This window comes from Leptonotus elevatus, chromosome 12 (assembly GCF_054856555.1).
Source record: "Leptonotus elevatus isolate MCC_2025b chromosome 12, RoL_Lele_1.0, whole genome shotgun sequence".
Taxonomy (NCBI): Eukaryota; Metazoa; Chordata; class Actinopteri; order Syngnathiformes; family Syngnathidae; genus Leptonotus; species Leptonotus elevatus.
Genome location: NC_141250.1, coordinates 21,982,904 through 21,998,971, shown reverse-complemented (window position 1 = coordinate 21,998,971; position 16,068 = coordinate 21,982,904). Strand labels below are relative to the sequence as shown.

The 16,068-nt window shown below is 41.5% G+C and overlaps 1 protein-coding gene, 1 long non-coding RNA gene and 1 other non-coding gene across 3 annotated transcripts in view; 1 reads left to right on the top strand and 2 right to left on the bottom strand.

Annotated features, from left to right (window-relative positions):
- The first annotated feature begins 2,301 nt into the window (after window positions 1-2,301).
- LOC147165046 (uncharacterized) lies at window positions 2,302-11,420 on the top strand. The gene is made up of 4 exons (XR_015096731.1): window positions 2,302-2,355; window positions 3,360-3,509; window positions 9,703-9,805; window positions 11,048-11,420. It is a non-coding gene; the product is annotated as an uncharacterized LOC147165046 (long non-coding RNA).
- trnas-aga (transfer RNA serine (anticodon AGA)) lies at window positions 4,265-4,346 on the bottom strand. Its single transcript has one exon. It is a non-coding gene; the product is annotated as a tRNA-Ser (tRNA).
- Window positions 5,567-16,068, bottom strand: part of LOC147165045 (tomoregulin-2-like) — a 95,969-nt gene continuing 85,467 nt past the window's right edge. The window contains exons 7-11 of the mRNA XM_086091858.1: window positions 12,824-12,871; window positions 11,854-11,962; window positions 7,421-7,579; window positions 5,876-6,353; window positions 5,567-5,831 (exon numbers count right to left, since the gene is read on the bottom strand). Of these exons, the coding sequence (XP_085947984.1) occupies window positions 6,257-6,353; window positions 7,421-7,579; window positions 11,854-11,962; window positions 12,824-12,871 (413 nt within the window). The 3' untranslated portion in view covers window positions 5,567-5,831; window positions 5,876-6,256. The remainder of the gene's footprint in view (window positions 5,832-5,875; window positions 6,354-7,420; window positions 7,580-11,853; window positions 11,963-12,823; window positions 12,872-16,068) is intronic.

Genomic DNA, 16,068 nt, shown 5'->3' with positions numbered 1-16,068 from the left:
GTTGTGGCTTTGTTCCTCAAACCTTGAGGGACTTTTGTTTTTTTACTCTCTTCCAAGTGTAAATTTTACTCTGTTTACTGTGTAAAACAATGTGATTAATCTCGGAGACTTGTTTGATTCATTAGCTAAGACATTTTAATCATAATAATCACAAATAATTGTAATCTAATATACATATTAGTGCGTTCAAGCGATTACAATTTTTAACTAATTATTTAAAATGCCCTGTACGCCCTTCACCTTCCCTGCTTCCCTGCACTTGGGCCTCATTTCTTATTCGTAGTTCTTGATTGCCAAACGGCCACTAGAGGACAACCGATACTGGTATCGGCCACCGTTCCGAGTACTGATACCTTAACTCATTCACTCGCAGCCATTTTCACTGAAGCAACTCCCTTCGCTCCCGGCTGTTTTACTGGATTTTGACTGATCTTGCAAGGCCCACATAACTACCATCGCTTTAAGCGACCTCTTCAGGTCAGAGGCTGCATCAAAGCCTTCTGCATGCTCGAGCATCGCAAAACATAAAACATGTCTAAATAAGTTTTTGTGACCATGGCAATATTTAAAATAAAATGTGTTTATACATTTTTGGGAGCTGGTATCGGCATTGGTACTTGCTCATCTCCAATTGTAAAATCTGTTTTTGAGGAAATCAATGAAGACTTTGTTTCCTTGCCCCCCAAGTGCTGGATAAATGCTGGCTTATTTTCTTGCTGCACTTCACTTGCTTTTGTGCTTCTAATGATGTTCCAAAGTGTGTGTCCTGTGCGACAACCCCCCCCCCCCCTTCCCTTCCCCTTCCCCTTCCCCCTTCCCCCCTCTCCTTGTTGTGAGAGCTGTGTGTCAGTCACGGGGCACTCTGACATGGAAATGTGGAAATCCCTGTCCCAACAATGAGCTCATCTGTGGCCAGACAGGCTATCCTGGCCTTTTTGTCACCGGCACTGCAAAGGTTTCACACAATTGCTGTTTTTTTTTCCAAGCAATAGCACAATGGACATACTGATACATCAGGGCAAACAGAAAAACCTGAACTATAATACCAAAAGAGAAGACGTTTTAGGTAGACAAACTGTAGTTGAAACTAGTGCTGACACTATCGAATATTTTTAGAATCGATGAATCGACTAATCGGATTCATTTGAATTTTGCATTGAGAATCCGCCGCCACCGAAACAGCCTGAGATTACATCATGCAAGCAGGAGAGGAGGGTATGAGAGAGGTGAAGCGGAGGAAAATCAGGCTAACATAGATGGGTGTTTTCGACAGTGTAAAAATAGTGGATCTTTACCTGGCCTGGCCGCCAAGTCATGAGTATATACAGTTTTGAAAATACTGTACTAGGGTTGGTTCTTTTTGTGTAACACATCTGTCACAGATTTTCCAAGCCTCATCTGCAGCTTGCTCTTTGCCTGACCTTCATCTTGAATTCTTCTCTCGTTAAGCTCACTTTTCAAAACATAAATGTGTGACCTCTTGACGTTTTTCCCACCATTGCTCACTTGGGACGGAGGGTGGCCGTGATGCTCCCATCCTGTCATTCTTCCCACTGTCCCCCCTCCTTTCCTCTTTTTCCTCCATGTTCTTCCCACTCGCTCCAGTATGATCACGTTTCCGAACGTTTACTATGATTTCATAGTAGAGGGCCCGTCTTGTGTATATGATGAAATAATTTTATGAAAGATTTCCCATGGACTCAAAGGTTACTTGACGATTATTCTCCCTCAGTGTGTGTTGTGTGCCCTCTAGAGGCAAAGGGATGAAAGTGCAAAGATGGACTGTATTAAATTGTAATTAAATATATTTTAAATTAAAGCAGACACTATAACTAACCCTCAAGAGCCTTTAAATAAACTAACACACGTGTCACCACCTAATTCTCTCAAATCATCTTTAATATTATTTTATTTGACTGGATGAACATAAATTGCAATTTGCAACACCTTATTAAAAGTATCACTCGAACAAAATTCCTAGAAAATCACTATGTCACATCAATAGTAAGCTTTATTATTATTATTATTTTTAGAACATGCTACCTATGTGGTCCTTGGAGACTAGTGTGCCATCGGGCACCATAAGTTGGGTTTCCATCCACCCATTTTTATTCGAATGTTCAAGAAATGCAAAAATAAAAATGAATGGAAACGCCAGAAATTCGAAAAAGGGCCCAAAAAAGTTTTTACGCTTAGAGGGGGTGGATTTTGAAGCGTATCGAAAAAAGGAAAATGCAAACGTTGGCTATGGAATTGTGAATAACCGCTGGCGAGACCGGATACACGTCGCACGTTTGACCGGATATTACGTCACATGTACGTTTGTAGTAAAGCAATGTTGGACGAAAAAGTAAGGTATGTTTGGTGGGGACGACGAAACAGAAATCTTTTTGGAATTAATTAAAGAAGCGAATATTAATTAATGCTATTTTAATTGGAAAACAACAAAGAAACGATACGGTTTTATCAAGAATTACAAAAGCAAACTCATGCGACGTCATCGCACGGCGCAGTTGCTTCCTGGTCTTATTTAAATGACTGGTGGATCACATCTCTATGGTGTTATAGCGCCACCTAACAGCGGCGGAGTCCCCTCTCAATAGTCGTTAAAGAAGAACAGGTGGAAACGGGCATAAGTCGCATGTCCGTTTTGCGCATTTTCAGTCAATTTGCTTTAAAAAAAAATGGAAACAATTGGCTGGAAACCCATTAGACAGACATGCTAACCACGGCCCTTGTTTGATTTGTTGAACCGGCTCAAGCCGGATGTCTCCTCTCCGCCGCGTGCAGGGAGGACACATGGCCAACAAAAGCCTACCGGAAGCAAAAGCTGACGGCGACCATCTCCAAATGACCTCCTTTCACAACACAGCGTGCGTCGGACTCGGGACAAATGTTCACTTAAAGGTGGCCTTGCCAAGCTCGCCTCGTATCAATCATAAAAAGCTAATAGAGCACTTTGCGACGAGGAAAGCTTTCTCCATCCACCGTGTTGTTTATTGCTGTGTTATTTGTTGCTTTGCCACGATGCGCGCGCGCGCTCGCTCTCTGCAAGTGCCAAAGCATCAATTCTACAACTAAAAGGGGCCAATCTTTTCCCGCTACTGAATGGCTCACACTTTGTTGATGGCAAAATCAGTATGTGGCCTCTACTGGTGATTCATTCTTCACGATAATTGTCAAAAGTATGGAGTACCAAAAAATAAAATGAAATAAGACACATAGACCTATTTCCAAGAATCTTCATATTTCAACATTTCTGGAAAAGGTGTTGCACATGCAGTTGAAGTCAAATTCAGCCCTGTTGATTTTTTTTAAAATGACATCTTCCTGGCTAATGAGACTATGGTGTTCCACAGGGTTCAATTGTAGGGCCTCTGCTGTTTTCATTGTATCTGCTGTCCTTGGGTTTCATCGTAAGAAAACACGGTATTTCCTTCCACGGCTATGCAGATGCCGGATGACTGTTGGATTGATGTCCCGCTGAGCAAAAAAGAAAAAAAGACACGGTATGTTTACTTATTAAAACAAAACATCTTATTACTCATTTTAAAACACGATGACCAGTAATGTAAATAGACAAGTATATGAAATAAACCACAACATCAGCGGACAGTGTTCATGAATGTGTCACGTGTCTGCGCGAGAACTGAGAGGTCGCAGCAGCGCCCATCAGTAACACGCACGCACATTCCTGAAAGGTCAGATGAGAGTAGATCGACACGCATTCCTGGATGCTTTCCTTCCTAAATTCCTCCCTGGCCTCGGGCACTTTGCATTTAAGATCAAATGTGGGAAACGTATGAGGACCACACATACACGACAACAACATGCAGCCAATATCTAACACATTTGGCCGTTAAAACAGGAGAATATGTTTAATTCACTGCTTGTAAAAGTTGCCCACAGTTGTTGTTTAATGACTTTTTCCTTCGCGAGTTTCTTCCGGTGACGTGCAGGGTGATTGGTGTCAAATAGGACAGCGGCTCGCGATGTGATTGGCCCAACCGGGGCAAGAAGTCATGCGCTGATTTGAGCTTTGCGCTCACGTGTGATTGAGTCGCGCGCCGATTGGCCCATTTGTGTTTACTTTGGCGCGAACTGCAGAGTGCAGCAGGCTCACACCGGAGCGAGCGGGTTGGAGCCACGCTTTTCTAGTTTAGCGTTAAAAGGGTTTATTTTAAACTAGCACTAGTTTAAAAATCCAGTGTTGTAAGACAACTTAAATAATAATATAAAAATAAATTTCTTGAAATAAAAGAGACGTTGTCGGCAGGATTCGAACCTGCGCGGGGAGACCCCAATGGATTTCTAGTCCATCGCCTTAACCACTCGGCCACGACAACTGTTACCGTTATCATATAAAATAAACAATTTATGGTACTCTGTCTTCCTCAACAGCCGTGAACATTTTCTTAAAGAGACGTGGGATAACATTTACAATAGATTGACAAGCGCTTGATACGAGAAGCGCCTTTAAACTGCGTGCCAACGCTAAGCTAGCAGGGGCAAGCTTCGAGCATGTTTGTTGTCGGCAACCAAACAAAACAAAAAACGATGCCTGCACATTGTAATGCCAAGTTGCGCGCAACGGCAACGTCGTACAATAACAACCATGCAACTGGGAGTGACCTGCAATAAGTACGATTTTATTTTATGTTTTGCCCTTTGAAACAAAACAAGTAAGTTCTTGATTTATTTTCAATATGCATTGCCTTTGAGAAAAATGTTATCCTCATTAACAGCATTCTAGCAAATCTTGTCTTCTTTTTGCATCTGTGGCTTGAATTCATGCATTTGACTCTTGTGTTCTATTTTGTTTTTGTTCTAAAACTCACCCCCCCCTGAAAAACTCAGTAGTGATTTAATGCATTTTATGACTAAATGTTACACATCTTAAAGCCACGGTGTGTATTTTTTTTTAACCACAATCTAGTGGTTAACTAATCATTCAATAAAAAAACACACTATAATATGCAAAAAAGTACGTCCCATCACATCAACGTACATTTTTCAAAATATAATTGGAGGTCTAGTAATCACTAATTATATTACATGGCTGGAGTTTCACCTTAGAAGAGACTGACATGTTTCGCCGCCATCTTCCTGCTACAGATGCTCAAAGGACAACTTTGCCAATGTAGTTTGCCCGGGTGGCGCTTGCATCGGGTGTCGGACCCAAACGCAAACTACGACTTGGTGGTAGGCTTGCGGTGTGTGTGATCTCTCTCGAGCTGCTGTAATGTACGTGCTTCTAAAGGCACGCACTCGGCTGCATTCTATGCTATAGCGACATCTAGTGGTTACTTGTTACACAATGTGCCTTTAATGCTACCCATTTTATGGGCGTAACCCTTTTTTTCCCCCCCTAATCAACCTGCCAGCGTCATCGATGGAAGTCGGCAAGCATTGTATATGGGAAGGGGGCGTGGCTATATTGGAATTCTGAGGAGGCGTTTTATAGCTAGTTACTGATTTGGAAGTGGATGCAAATGAAATCATACCGACATAGGTGCAAAATGTGTGTATGTGTAACTTCTGACAACATGAAAGTAAAGAGCCACAGTTTTACGTTTTGTGATATAAATTATTTATTTACATTTACAGAAAAAAAATGACCCCATCAAGACAACGTAGTAATAACTCATGGAAACGGAACCCAAGATACAGTAGCTGAAGTCATTGTCACAACCAAAGAAGAGAGCTCTAGAATAACATCGTGACCTCTCAAGGGCCTCCTATAACACAAGGTGCAAGGCATCACGTGTATAGCCACCCCCCACCCCCCCCCCACCCCAACAGGAATAAAGAAAAACCTCAATTAAAGCCCCCTTACCCTGCTTTGCACTACCCCCAATTTGCTTTGCCCCCTCGCCTACGAATGACAGACACCGGCTAACCCGTATCTACCAAAACTCACACATCTAATTTACACTCACACGTACATACTCACATTCAGGATTCTCAAACCCCCCCCACTTGCCATTCCCCCTCCCCAAGTTCTCATGATGCTCTCTGGCAAGACTTTTAAAGTGACGCTGACAACATTCCCCGTGTGCGAGTCTCGCCGTCGACTGGCGCGCCAGCTCGGTCCTTGCTCGCACCCCCTCGTCCTCCGTGGGCATTCCTGGAAGTTCGTAGCGGCCGCGAGGGGGGAAGCAGGTCCTACATTTTTGGGGGGTTGCTCTACAAAGTGTGGGGCACATTTAACAAGACAGGCCTCCCGTAGAGCGGACGGCCATTGCGTCCGACGGGCTCAGATAAGTCGAGTGGAGGCGCGCATGGTGTTCTCGGTACTGAAGTGGACATTGTTTTGCTTCTGCCGGTTGATCCTGTTGGAGCGAGGGCACTTTCTGTGTGGGGAAAGAATAGAAAAAGGTTATGAGGGTTGGATGTTGGATATATATATATTTAATATTAGGGGTGTGAATTGCCTAGTACCTGGCGATTCGTTTCGTATCACGATTCATAGGTCACGATTCGATTCGATACCGATTTATCCCGATACGAAACTATAAATTGATTATTGCGATTTTTTTAAACTCAAATTTAGAAAATACAAATCAGTAAACTTGTACATGTACACTGTAAGATTTGTATGAAAATGTATTTATTTATCTGAAAATTCAGGTTGCTGTCTGTTTCATGTTTGAACAGCACTGAAATAAAAATATTAAGGCTTAATGTCCCATTAATATAACATTCTTCTACGCTTAATGTGTAAATCCTAACCCTAAGTAAGACGTTTTGTTGAATATTCCCATAAAAAATGTATGCTTAAAAATCGTTTCGGCCGCATATTGAATCGATTCGAGAATTGCGCGCTGTAATATCGCGATATATTGCTGAATCGTTTTTTCTAACACCCCTAATATATATATATATAATATATTTATAGATAAAAAAATATTTTTTATATATAAATATTTATAGATAAAAAATATTTTTTATATATATATATATATATATAAAATATTTATAGATAAAAAAATATTTTTTTAAATTAGAGTCTGAATTTGTTCCCTTAAACAAGTGAGGGCACTTTAAAAAGGACAAGTGTCTCTCCTTTGCAGTGCATTGAAAGTCAGCGGGCAAGCAGGCTCGTTATGATGATGTTCGAGCTGTACTCACTGTTATTTTTTGGGGTGATATATTTCCCCCTCTTTACTGCTTTCACCCTGACACTTTACAAGTGCTCATCTTATTTGGCGCACTTGTTATGAGGCGCAATAAATTGTCAGGCACACAGATAGACGGGCGGCAGCAGAATGTTGGGGATCAGATGTGGATGCGCCGCGTCCGTGTTTGCAACGCAATCAAGGTGACCTTTCGGAGCAGCAAAGTCCCTCGTGCGACTGGGGTCCCCCCCGCCTCTGCTCATTAAAAAGGCTGCGTGTGCGTCTTGTGTGAGCGAGCGCACCTTGTAATGCAGAGCACCACCACGCAGATGATGACCACCTGCAGGGCTCCGATGATGGAGGCGATGAGGACGTAGTGCAGCTTGCCAGAGCCCGGCACCACGTAGAGCACGTTGTACTCTTTGGTGTCGCACTGGGGTCCGCTGAAACCTGAGTGGCAACTGACCACGCAAAGGGCGAGAAAACACACACGGCCGTCGTTCAGTGCCTCGCAAGAAAAGAAAAAACAAACATCGGCAACGTCACATTCCAACGGGATCAATTTCATGTTTTGACGTGATGAGTTTCGCGTTAAAATGTGGTCAATGACCACATTATAATGTGACATTTATCATGTTAAAAGCTGAACCTTATCAATGTTAAAACATGCAAATGATCATTTTAAAATGTGAAATATGTCTCATTTATTTGAATAGTTTTGAGCTGGCCTTTTTTTGGACGAGCAAACACATCACAAAGAAGCAGAAAAAAACCCATTCATATTGTTCCGCTGGTTTGGTCGCTCTGCTCATTCTAATTTCTTATTATGAGGAATATAATCAATGTAAGACAAGGAATGAGCGCGCATAATCGTGCCGGTCAACTGTTTGAGCGAGAGCGACAGCCGCCATTGAACTGTAGAACAAAACGTAGGCTGAAGGTCACTACGGTCGGGAATAGCATTAACGGTTCGATGCGTTGTGATGCAGATGTAAACGATGTTGAGGCCAGCACAATTCATACATTACAGGATTCGATCATTAGATCATTGCCCAATGACAAGCATTTTGTACCATCTATTGGATCCGTGAAATCGTTTGCTCGTTTTTTGTGTTTTTGTTGTAAATCTGGTCTACATCACGCCACTGGGTATGCACAAGACTTATGGGAAGAAATGCTAAGTTCAAATGTAGTATTTGCAAATACGTTTCCAAAAAAAAATGGCAGTCCCACGCTTGGTTATGATTGAGAAATGTCAAGTAAATCACTTTCTCATCATGTCTCGGCAGCTTCTTCCTCGCACAATGAACACATGAAATCATTTGCACTGTTCTTTGTTACTGTTTTTCATCTGGATATTTGAGGCCTGGAAGTGTTTCTCATTCAATGATTTACTGTAATTGTGATGTTAATTCAAGATTGGGACTACGTGTGTTCCAAATGAGGTAGGAATTTGGATTATGTTGATGAATTAGGGATGAAGACAAAGACTGACTTGGACTGAAGTTTGACAACGGACATGATTTCTGATCCTTGTCAGCTCGTATTTGTAAAGAGCTCCTCAACTAATACGTGACATGTTACCGACCCAACAACGGCTACTCTAGAAAATATGAAGAAAGGCGACCATCTTGTGTCTCAGTTCTCGGTCCTCAGATAGCATCAGATATGGCAAGACAGACTGACAGCCCGACAGACAAGAGAGGCGAGTCTGGATGATCTCTATCCTCAGAGAGGAGCTTAATGGTCCACCTTTTATCGTTCTGCCTGTCTGCCTCGCTCTGCCTGGCAATCTCGTCTTGCTCCGAGCCGCCTTCTCGCTGTCTCGGGGGAGATTGTTACCAGCAAACAGCGGCCGATCCTCGTTTGCTACAAAATGCACGCAGTCACAGTTCAGCCTGCATCTCAGAGTCAGGCCGGCAATTCAACCTCGCCGTCTTTTGGGGGAGGTCTTCACATTAGGATACAGGCTGTTATTCAGGCGGCCAGTAGGGGGCAGCAAAGATCTTTGAACATCCAGCTCTGCCAACAACAACAACAACGCCAAAAAGCCAATCGAGACCAGCAAGGAAGAAAAAAAGGGAGAGAGATAGCAGTTGAGAGAGATACCCAGACCCTCTGGCGGCTGCGCTATCAGGCTGTAAATGATGGAAGTCTTAGCCGTACAATTACACATTCCCTCTGTGTGCTCCTTGTTGCGCTAGCGCATTCGTTCCTCATTGTGCTTTTATGCAAACGCGACGTCTCTGCTGTCTGCATTCAAGTGAATTTTGTGGAGGCCAGAGAGAGAATAATGTGCACACAGGCTCATTAGTGCCTGCGTCACTGTTGGTGCCAAAAATGGATTTTGTCTTTATGCACTAATGAGGACCAAACACTACAAACTGCACTCAAAAGATGACATTTTAATAAAGGTCATTTTACCAAATGTAACTGAAAGGGACATCATATGAGAATTGTACTTATTACCTGCTTGTATCGAATGATTCTCATTCTCATTTCTGAAAATGTGTATGGACAAATAATTTTATTGAAATGTGATGCCACAATTTGTCATATTTTCATAATCCCACCCCCTACAAAGACTTTCTCCGCCCATGACTTGCCAGCTAGCCTGGGCAAAGAGCCGCCACTTTCAAGCTACGGTCCGACGACACTGCAGGAAACACTCATAACAAAGCCAAAAGGTAAGCAGAGCTGCAGTGAATTTTGTATGCACAGATTAGCGCTAGCTTGAGAAATGAGTTGGATGTGACCCCCACTCGTATTTCAAATCATTGTTCCCCAATGAAATGAGTGGAAATGTCATTTATCTGTTCTTTCCAAAAAATTGCTTCAATTATTTACTCGCAGCCATTTTCACTAAAGCAATGTGTTATATCAGTATAAAAAATGGATTTACCAAAAGAAAGATTAGTCTTTTCTTTCATCAGGAAAAAAATATTATAAAAATAAAATATATTTGTATCTGTTTCCGTTTTGCAGCAATTAGAATTAGAATATAGCTAAGTTATATCATTATTCACAAACCTGTTGAAAACACTGGAAAAAAGAGCTTGTTGCAACATGGCCCTGGTTGATCTCTTATACTCTGCTGCCACCTGCCGGACGTTTTTTTGTTTTTGTTTTTTGTAATAACTACCATTGCTTTAATCGACCTCTTCAGTTCAGAGGCTGCATTAAAGCATTCTTTATGCTCTAGCAAAAAACAAACAAACAAATGAGTTTAGAAGGAAAATAATACTCTTGTTTTATTGCACTTTATAAGAACAATCAATTACATCATTGCATAAAATGTAAATAACTACACAATTTGTGAGTCATGTCATTCATTTTGGATTCTTGTGGTATACATGACTTGGCCACTGGGTGGCAGTATAATACAATAAAGTCACACAGGCAAGCGAAGAAGAGATTCACTCAATAGCTGCTGTGGGTGACTCGTAATCTGCAGTAATATATGCCATTTTTTTCTCAAGGAATAACAAATTGATGCCTTTGAGTGTTGTAGAACGATGTGATTCATTAGCTCATTTATTGCACTTACAAATATGTGTTAGCAATAAGCTAAGCTTTAATAAACACAAAGTGTAATTCTCTTTGTTTTGTGTTTGTCAGTAAATTCAATTAGGCGTGGCAATAAACATCTTGAAAGCCTCTTCTGAATGTTTATTCACAATGCCAAACTGCCACCATACAGTGCTCGTATCTCAAATTTTTGCTCACATGTCAAAGCCAACATTGACTGAAAAACGCTTGTCTTGGTCGACACCCCAGCTCGCCGGACCGACCGCCCCCTCAAAACATGCTCATTTCAGCAGAACAAGAAATGGGGCAGTTAAACTTCTTAGTAAAAAAATGGTGAAAAAAAAAATCCATAATCTGTCTCCCTTGAGGATATTTTGTCTTTTTCTCATCTCCCTTTGCAGCCCAAGAGAAAGTGGATGTGGGAAAGGAGTGGCATCGCATTCTCCTCGGGCGGGAAACAAAACCTCGCAGGTAAGTCAAACTTGCTTGCAAGAGAAAACAAAAGCCAAGCGCAAAAATAGCCCAACATCCAGCATCCAAGCTGAATCATCCAAGTTAAAGTGTGTCCGCCGGCGCCAGCGTGATTCGCCGGCGCATTATGTGCGTACGCTCTTTTGCTCCACAAATGGATTTCCCCAAGAAAGAAAAGAAGGCACCCGAGGAAGTCTTCTTACAATTCCAAATCCGGTTGTTCCGTGTTTTTATTTTGGGCAACGGCTGAGACAAACAAGCAAAGGCGTGACAACGTGCTTGGCTACTGACCCAAGACTTTTGAACGCGTGGATTGCAAATTCTTTTTGCGTCGGCGGCGACGCCGACGTCAGCGGCATCAACAACGCGGCTGCCAATAATTGCTTGTTGAAGACGGGACGACACCACATTATTGTCCCTCCAAGACAACATTAGCCATTCTGTGTAATGTCATTACATAATGCAGAGTGTCATTACGTTCACTCTCAACTCTTTTCATTGTCTATTTACATGAGCACAACAGTTTTGTTTTTCTTTTCTCTTTAGGATGAATCAAATCTCTTATCTTGCAATTCCCATATGCGTCCTAAAATTGACTATCGCACAAGCGGCCGAGCACGCAATACTGTTGTGACACGGACCTTCTACATAGCCACAACATGTTGTTAGTTTGTGTGTGTGTGGGTGTGTGTGTGTGTGTGTGTGTGTGTGTGTGTGTGTGTGTGTGTGTGTATACCTGCATGAGGGCTGGGCAGGTATGCTGGGGAACTGACACTCTCCATGTACGCAATAGTTCTTGTACAGATCTGGACAGGGGGTGTACAGGCCATCTGCCTGCCCGTTTCCTGACAAGAGAATATGCAAAGCGGGGCATGAAACACAGAAATTTGTTCATAACACCATCCATTCATCCGCTCATCCATTCAACACATGCATTGCACTCGTAGCACCTGGAATGCCTGTCTTTACATGATGGCCATCTCTTTAACAAACATGCACTGGAACACCTGTTTATGCTTGCCATGCATGTGCAATGAATATGTAATGTTTGTACGATGCATACGCTATGTGTGTAAGACATAGGTAACATGTAACACAGGTGTAGCATGTGCAATGCGTGTTTAACACATGCAATACATGTAACGCATGCTGTGGGTGTAACACATGTAACGCATGCATTACAAGTGTAACATGTGTAATGCATGTGTAACATGTTGATCACGTATGTGAGGCCTTTTTAAAAACTGTTAAGTCTCTTCATGCACATGTAATGGATATGTAACATTTGTGTAATGCTTGTTACGTGTTTTATACATATGTAACACATTCAACACAGGTGTAGCACATGTGTAATGCATGTTTAACAAATGTAATGCATATGACACATGTAATGCAAAATACATGTAACGTGGAATGCATGTAACACACATGTAACACACATGTAACACACATGTAACATACATGCAGCACACATGTAGCACACATGTAGCACACATGTAACACACATGTAACATACATGTAACACACATGTAGCACACATGTAACACACATGTAACACGTGTTATGAATGTCATGCTTCATACATATGTAACTTATGTAACAAAAGTGTAATGTTAATGCATGTAACACAGGTAAAACACATTGTTAACATGTGTAATAACACGTGTTTTGCACATGATATTGTGGCATGTAACATCTGCACTTACCTGTGATGTCGGTGGGTGTGAAATGTCCATCTGCGCCTTTGTTCCCATCTGGAAAAAGGCCAGAGAGACATTGATCTGAGGCCAAAACCTTGCACCTGGCCATTAGTAGATCCGCATTTGAACAAATCCACAGTGGCAAGTCAAGAAAATTAAATGTGATTTCAGCTCTACAAAAGGGCGCAGGAGCCAAATGCAGCTGCCACTTAATGCATATAAATGCGCACATTGTATTCGATTCGAAAAGTGGCCACCATCTTTTTTTTTCTCTTTCGATTATACTGTACAAAGGCTGGAAAAGAGAGCAGTCTGGAGGTACAGAAGATAAGAGAGAATTGTTATTTTTTTGTTCCCTTTATTGGTGCTGTTTGGAAAATTGCCCTTCACAATAGCAAAAGAAGCCCCTTCCCACTCATTATCACTATATTGCCGTCATTTTCTTTTCAAAGGCCAGCAGTTTGTATTGCCACTGTCACACACTGAAAAAAAGAAAGCAAGAAATGTGTTGGCTGATTCGAGTTTGGGATTATTTATTTACGCTCGTAATATCAGACTCAAATTGTGTCTTTCTATGACATGCGTTTAAGATGACTAAGATTGCTTGGTCAAGATGTCGGCCCGTTTTGGTGTTTGGATCCCCTGCGTGCGCTGCATTGCTTTATTGATCTTTAGAAGGGCAATTCCCCCAGTCACAACCAATACAAGAAACATGAAAACAACAATGACCAACAGGGGAAGACAGAACGGGAAGACTGGCAGGTCGTCATTCAGCGCCCCAAGTTTCTTAGATGAAAAAAAAAAATAAGGAAAGGAGAGGAAGTAAACCAAAGCTCAATCTCTGCTCCTCTATAGGGGGAGGGGGCACAGTATGAACATGGAAAAACTTCAGCACATAAAGGCTGTAACGCTACACAGTAAATTCTGTCGTGTACATTTGTCTCTATTCAGAGTGGGATCAAATAAAGAAATGAAAAAAATAAGTCGCTCAGGGGTTGAGAAACAAATTCACGACTTTGTTTGACGACTTGTTTAAAATGGGCTAAAACGCCTGCAACACAAAACAAAGTCGAGTTGTATGATCATTTTGAGGAATCGCAATGAAAATTCGGGCGCCATTTGCAGCTTTAATTCCAAGTTGTGCCCGATTCGAATTTCTGGCTGTCCCGAGTGAGGCTGTGTCATTTGTTTCTCTTGCCACTTCCCCAGATTGAAACAAATTGCATAAAGTACACCGCCATCAATCTGGTTATTCTGTCCCAAAGCGGGTTGTGTATGTGGCAAGTCCGCCGTCTCTTCTGGTCCCAAAGCAAGTTAGGACTGATTGCGTTGTCCCCAATTACTTCTTAAAGCTCTCGTCTGGAATCTGCAATCAATTGTCCCTAAGTGCCCCGCGGAGGCGGCACGTCCGTTCGCACATGAAAAGGCAACGTTGTGATTTGAGCACCTTTGCTGAATTGTGACAGCGGCTGATGCGCTTTCTGCACACATGACGGCACCTTGCGCCAATTTCAACCGTCGCGTAAGTAAGTGAGCCGGAATGCAGACAAATTCCAACGCGGCGGAAAAATTAACAAAACAAGACCATCGCATCTTTATCTTCAGCCACATGGATTAGCAGGGGGGAAAAAAATAAACGAGTCACTTTATGGGTTTTAAGCAGGCTGATTAATAAAATATCTCTATGTGCCTGGAACATTAACAAACAAACACTGAATCCAAATGGAAGACATTAGACTAAAAGGTAATTAACATTCCGTAATGCTGTGACTATACGCCGGCTAACTGTATGTTGGGGGCGGCAGATTATCTTTGCAAACGTTCCCGTAATGTGATTAGAGCAAACGTGTTGTCAATGCGGATGGAAGGTGCAGTAGCTGCGAGGCGGGCGAGGCGGGCGAGGCGGGCGAGGCGGGCGAGGCGGGCGAGGCAGGCGAGGCGGGCGAGGCAGGAGTCTTTAGCTGCTTTTCTTCACTTCACCAATCGAGGCTACGCTATAGATAGAAATGATCATTCGAACCTACCAAATACATGCAACATACTCTTTTATGGATTTAAGATCATTTCCATCAGGACTCGACCGATGCCGGTATTTGGCAGAAAAGAGTTTAGATGAGCGATTGTTTGGTTGGTTAATTAAAGAAGAACTTTTTTGGTCCTTGAAAGCCAGCAACAAATATTGTTTCCACCTGCTCTCGTTAGCTCCGTTCCTTGTTTCCTCTAAACGTGTTTCCTCGAAATCAGCGCTGTCCAAACTTTTCCCTTGGACAGCTGCATACAGAGAAATCGAAGGATGGTCACTTTGACATTATTGTTTATCATATTGTTATTTATTAAAAAACACTCAATCAAATCTTAATCTATAATAATTATTATTATTTAATTTTTTAATTTTTTTTTAGTTATTTTAACACCTGTTGAAGATAAGGCAAACTATTTGGGCTTCTTTTTTTCTTTTTTTTCTCTTTTTTTAAATTATAAATAATAATAATAATACATTGGGATTATTTATGATTTATGACACACCTGTCTCCCACTAGAAAACTGTAGATATGCCCCCGCCCTGAGCAGATGTCCACATTCAGAATCAAAGCAAGTGTAATCGGTATTAAGATGACAATTTCTTTAAGCAGTGTTTACTTAATAATAATAATAATAATAATAATAATAATAATAATACGTTTATTTTGTATAGCGATTTTCAAGGTACTTAGACACTTCACAGAAAGTCCAAAAAAGATCGAGGACGTTAATAAAATCTGTACAAAAAGCTTTAAAAAAAACATACATACAAAACATAGAATTATTACAATAATAAAAAACTAAACCTTCATAATATTAAACATTAGGCATTAAAAACGACTTTGAACAGATAGATTTTGAGTTATTTTATGAAAGTGGAGAGGTCCGGGCAGGCATGGATTGAAGATCTTACTCTACTTAGTTTATCATTAATGTGATATGTTCACAAATCAGAACTTGATACAGTCTGCAGAAAGTGGTGGAAAACATTTTTGCTTCTGAAACAGAAATATCGTAATTTATTCATTTAACGAAAAAGAGAAATGCGGTTACAATTAGCTTGAAACTGTTTTGTTTTCATACCTATAAAAGATGTACAAGTCAAATTGATCAGTTGTCGGGTGTGTCACAGCCGCTTCAAATAAGGTTGCAGGCATGTCAAAAGTGATTTTTTTATACATGCTCTAAATGTCCCCGGGCCATAGTTTGGACAACACTGCTTTCAAGGC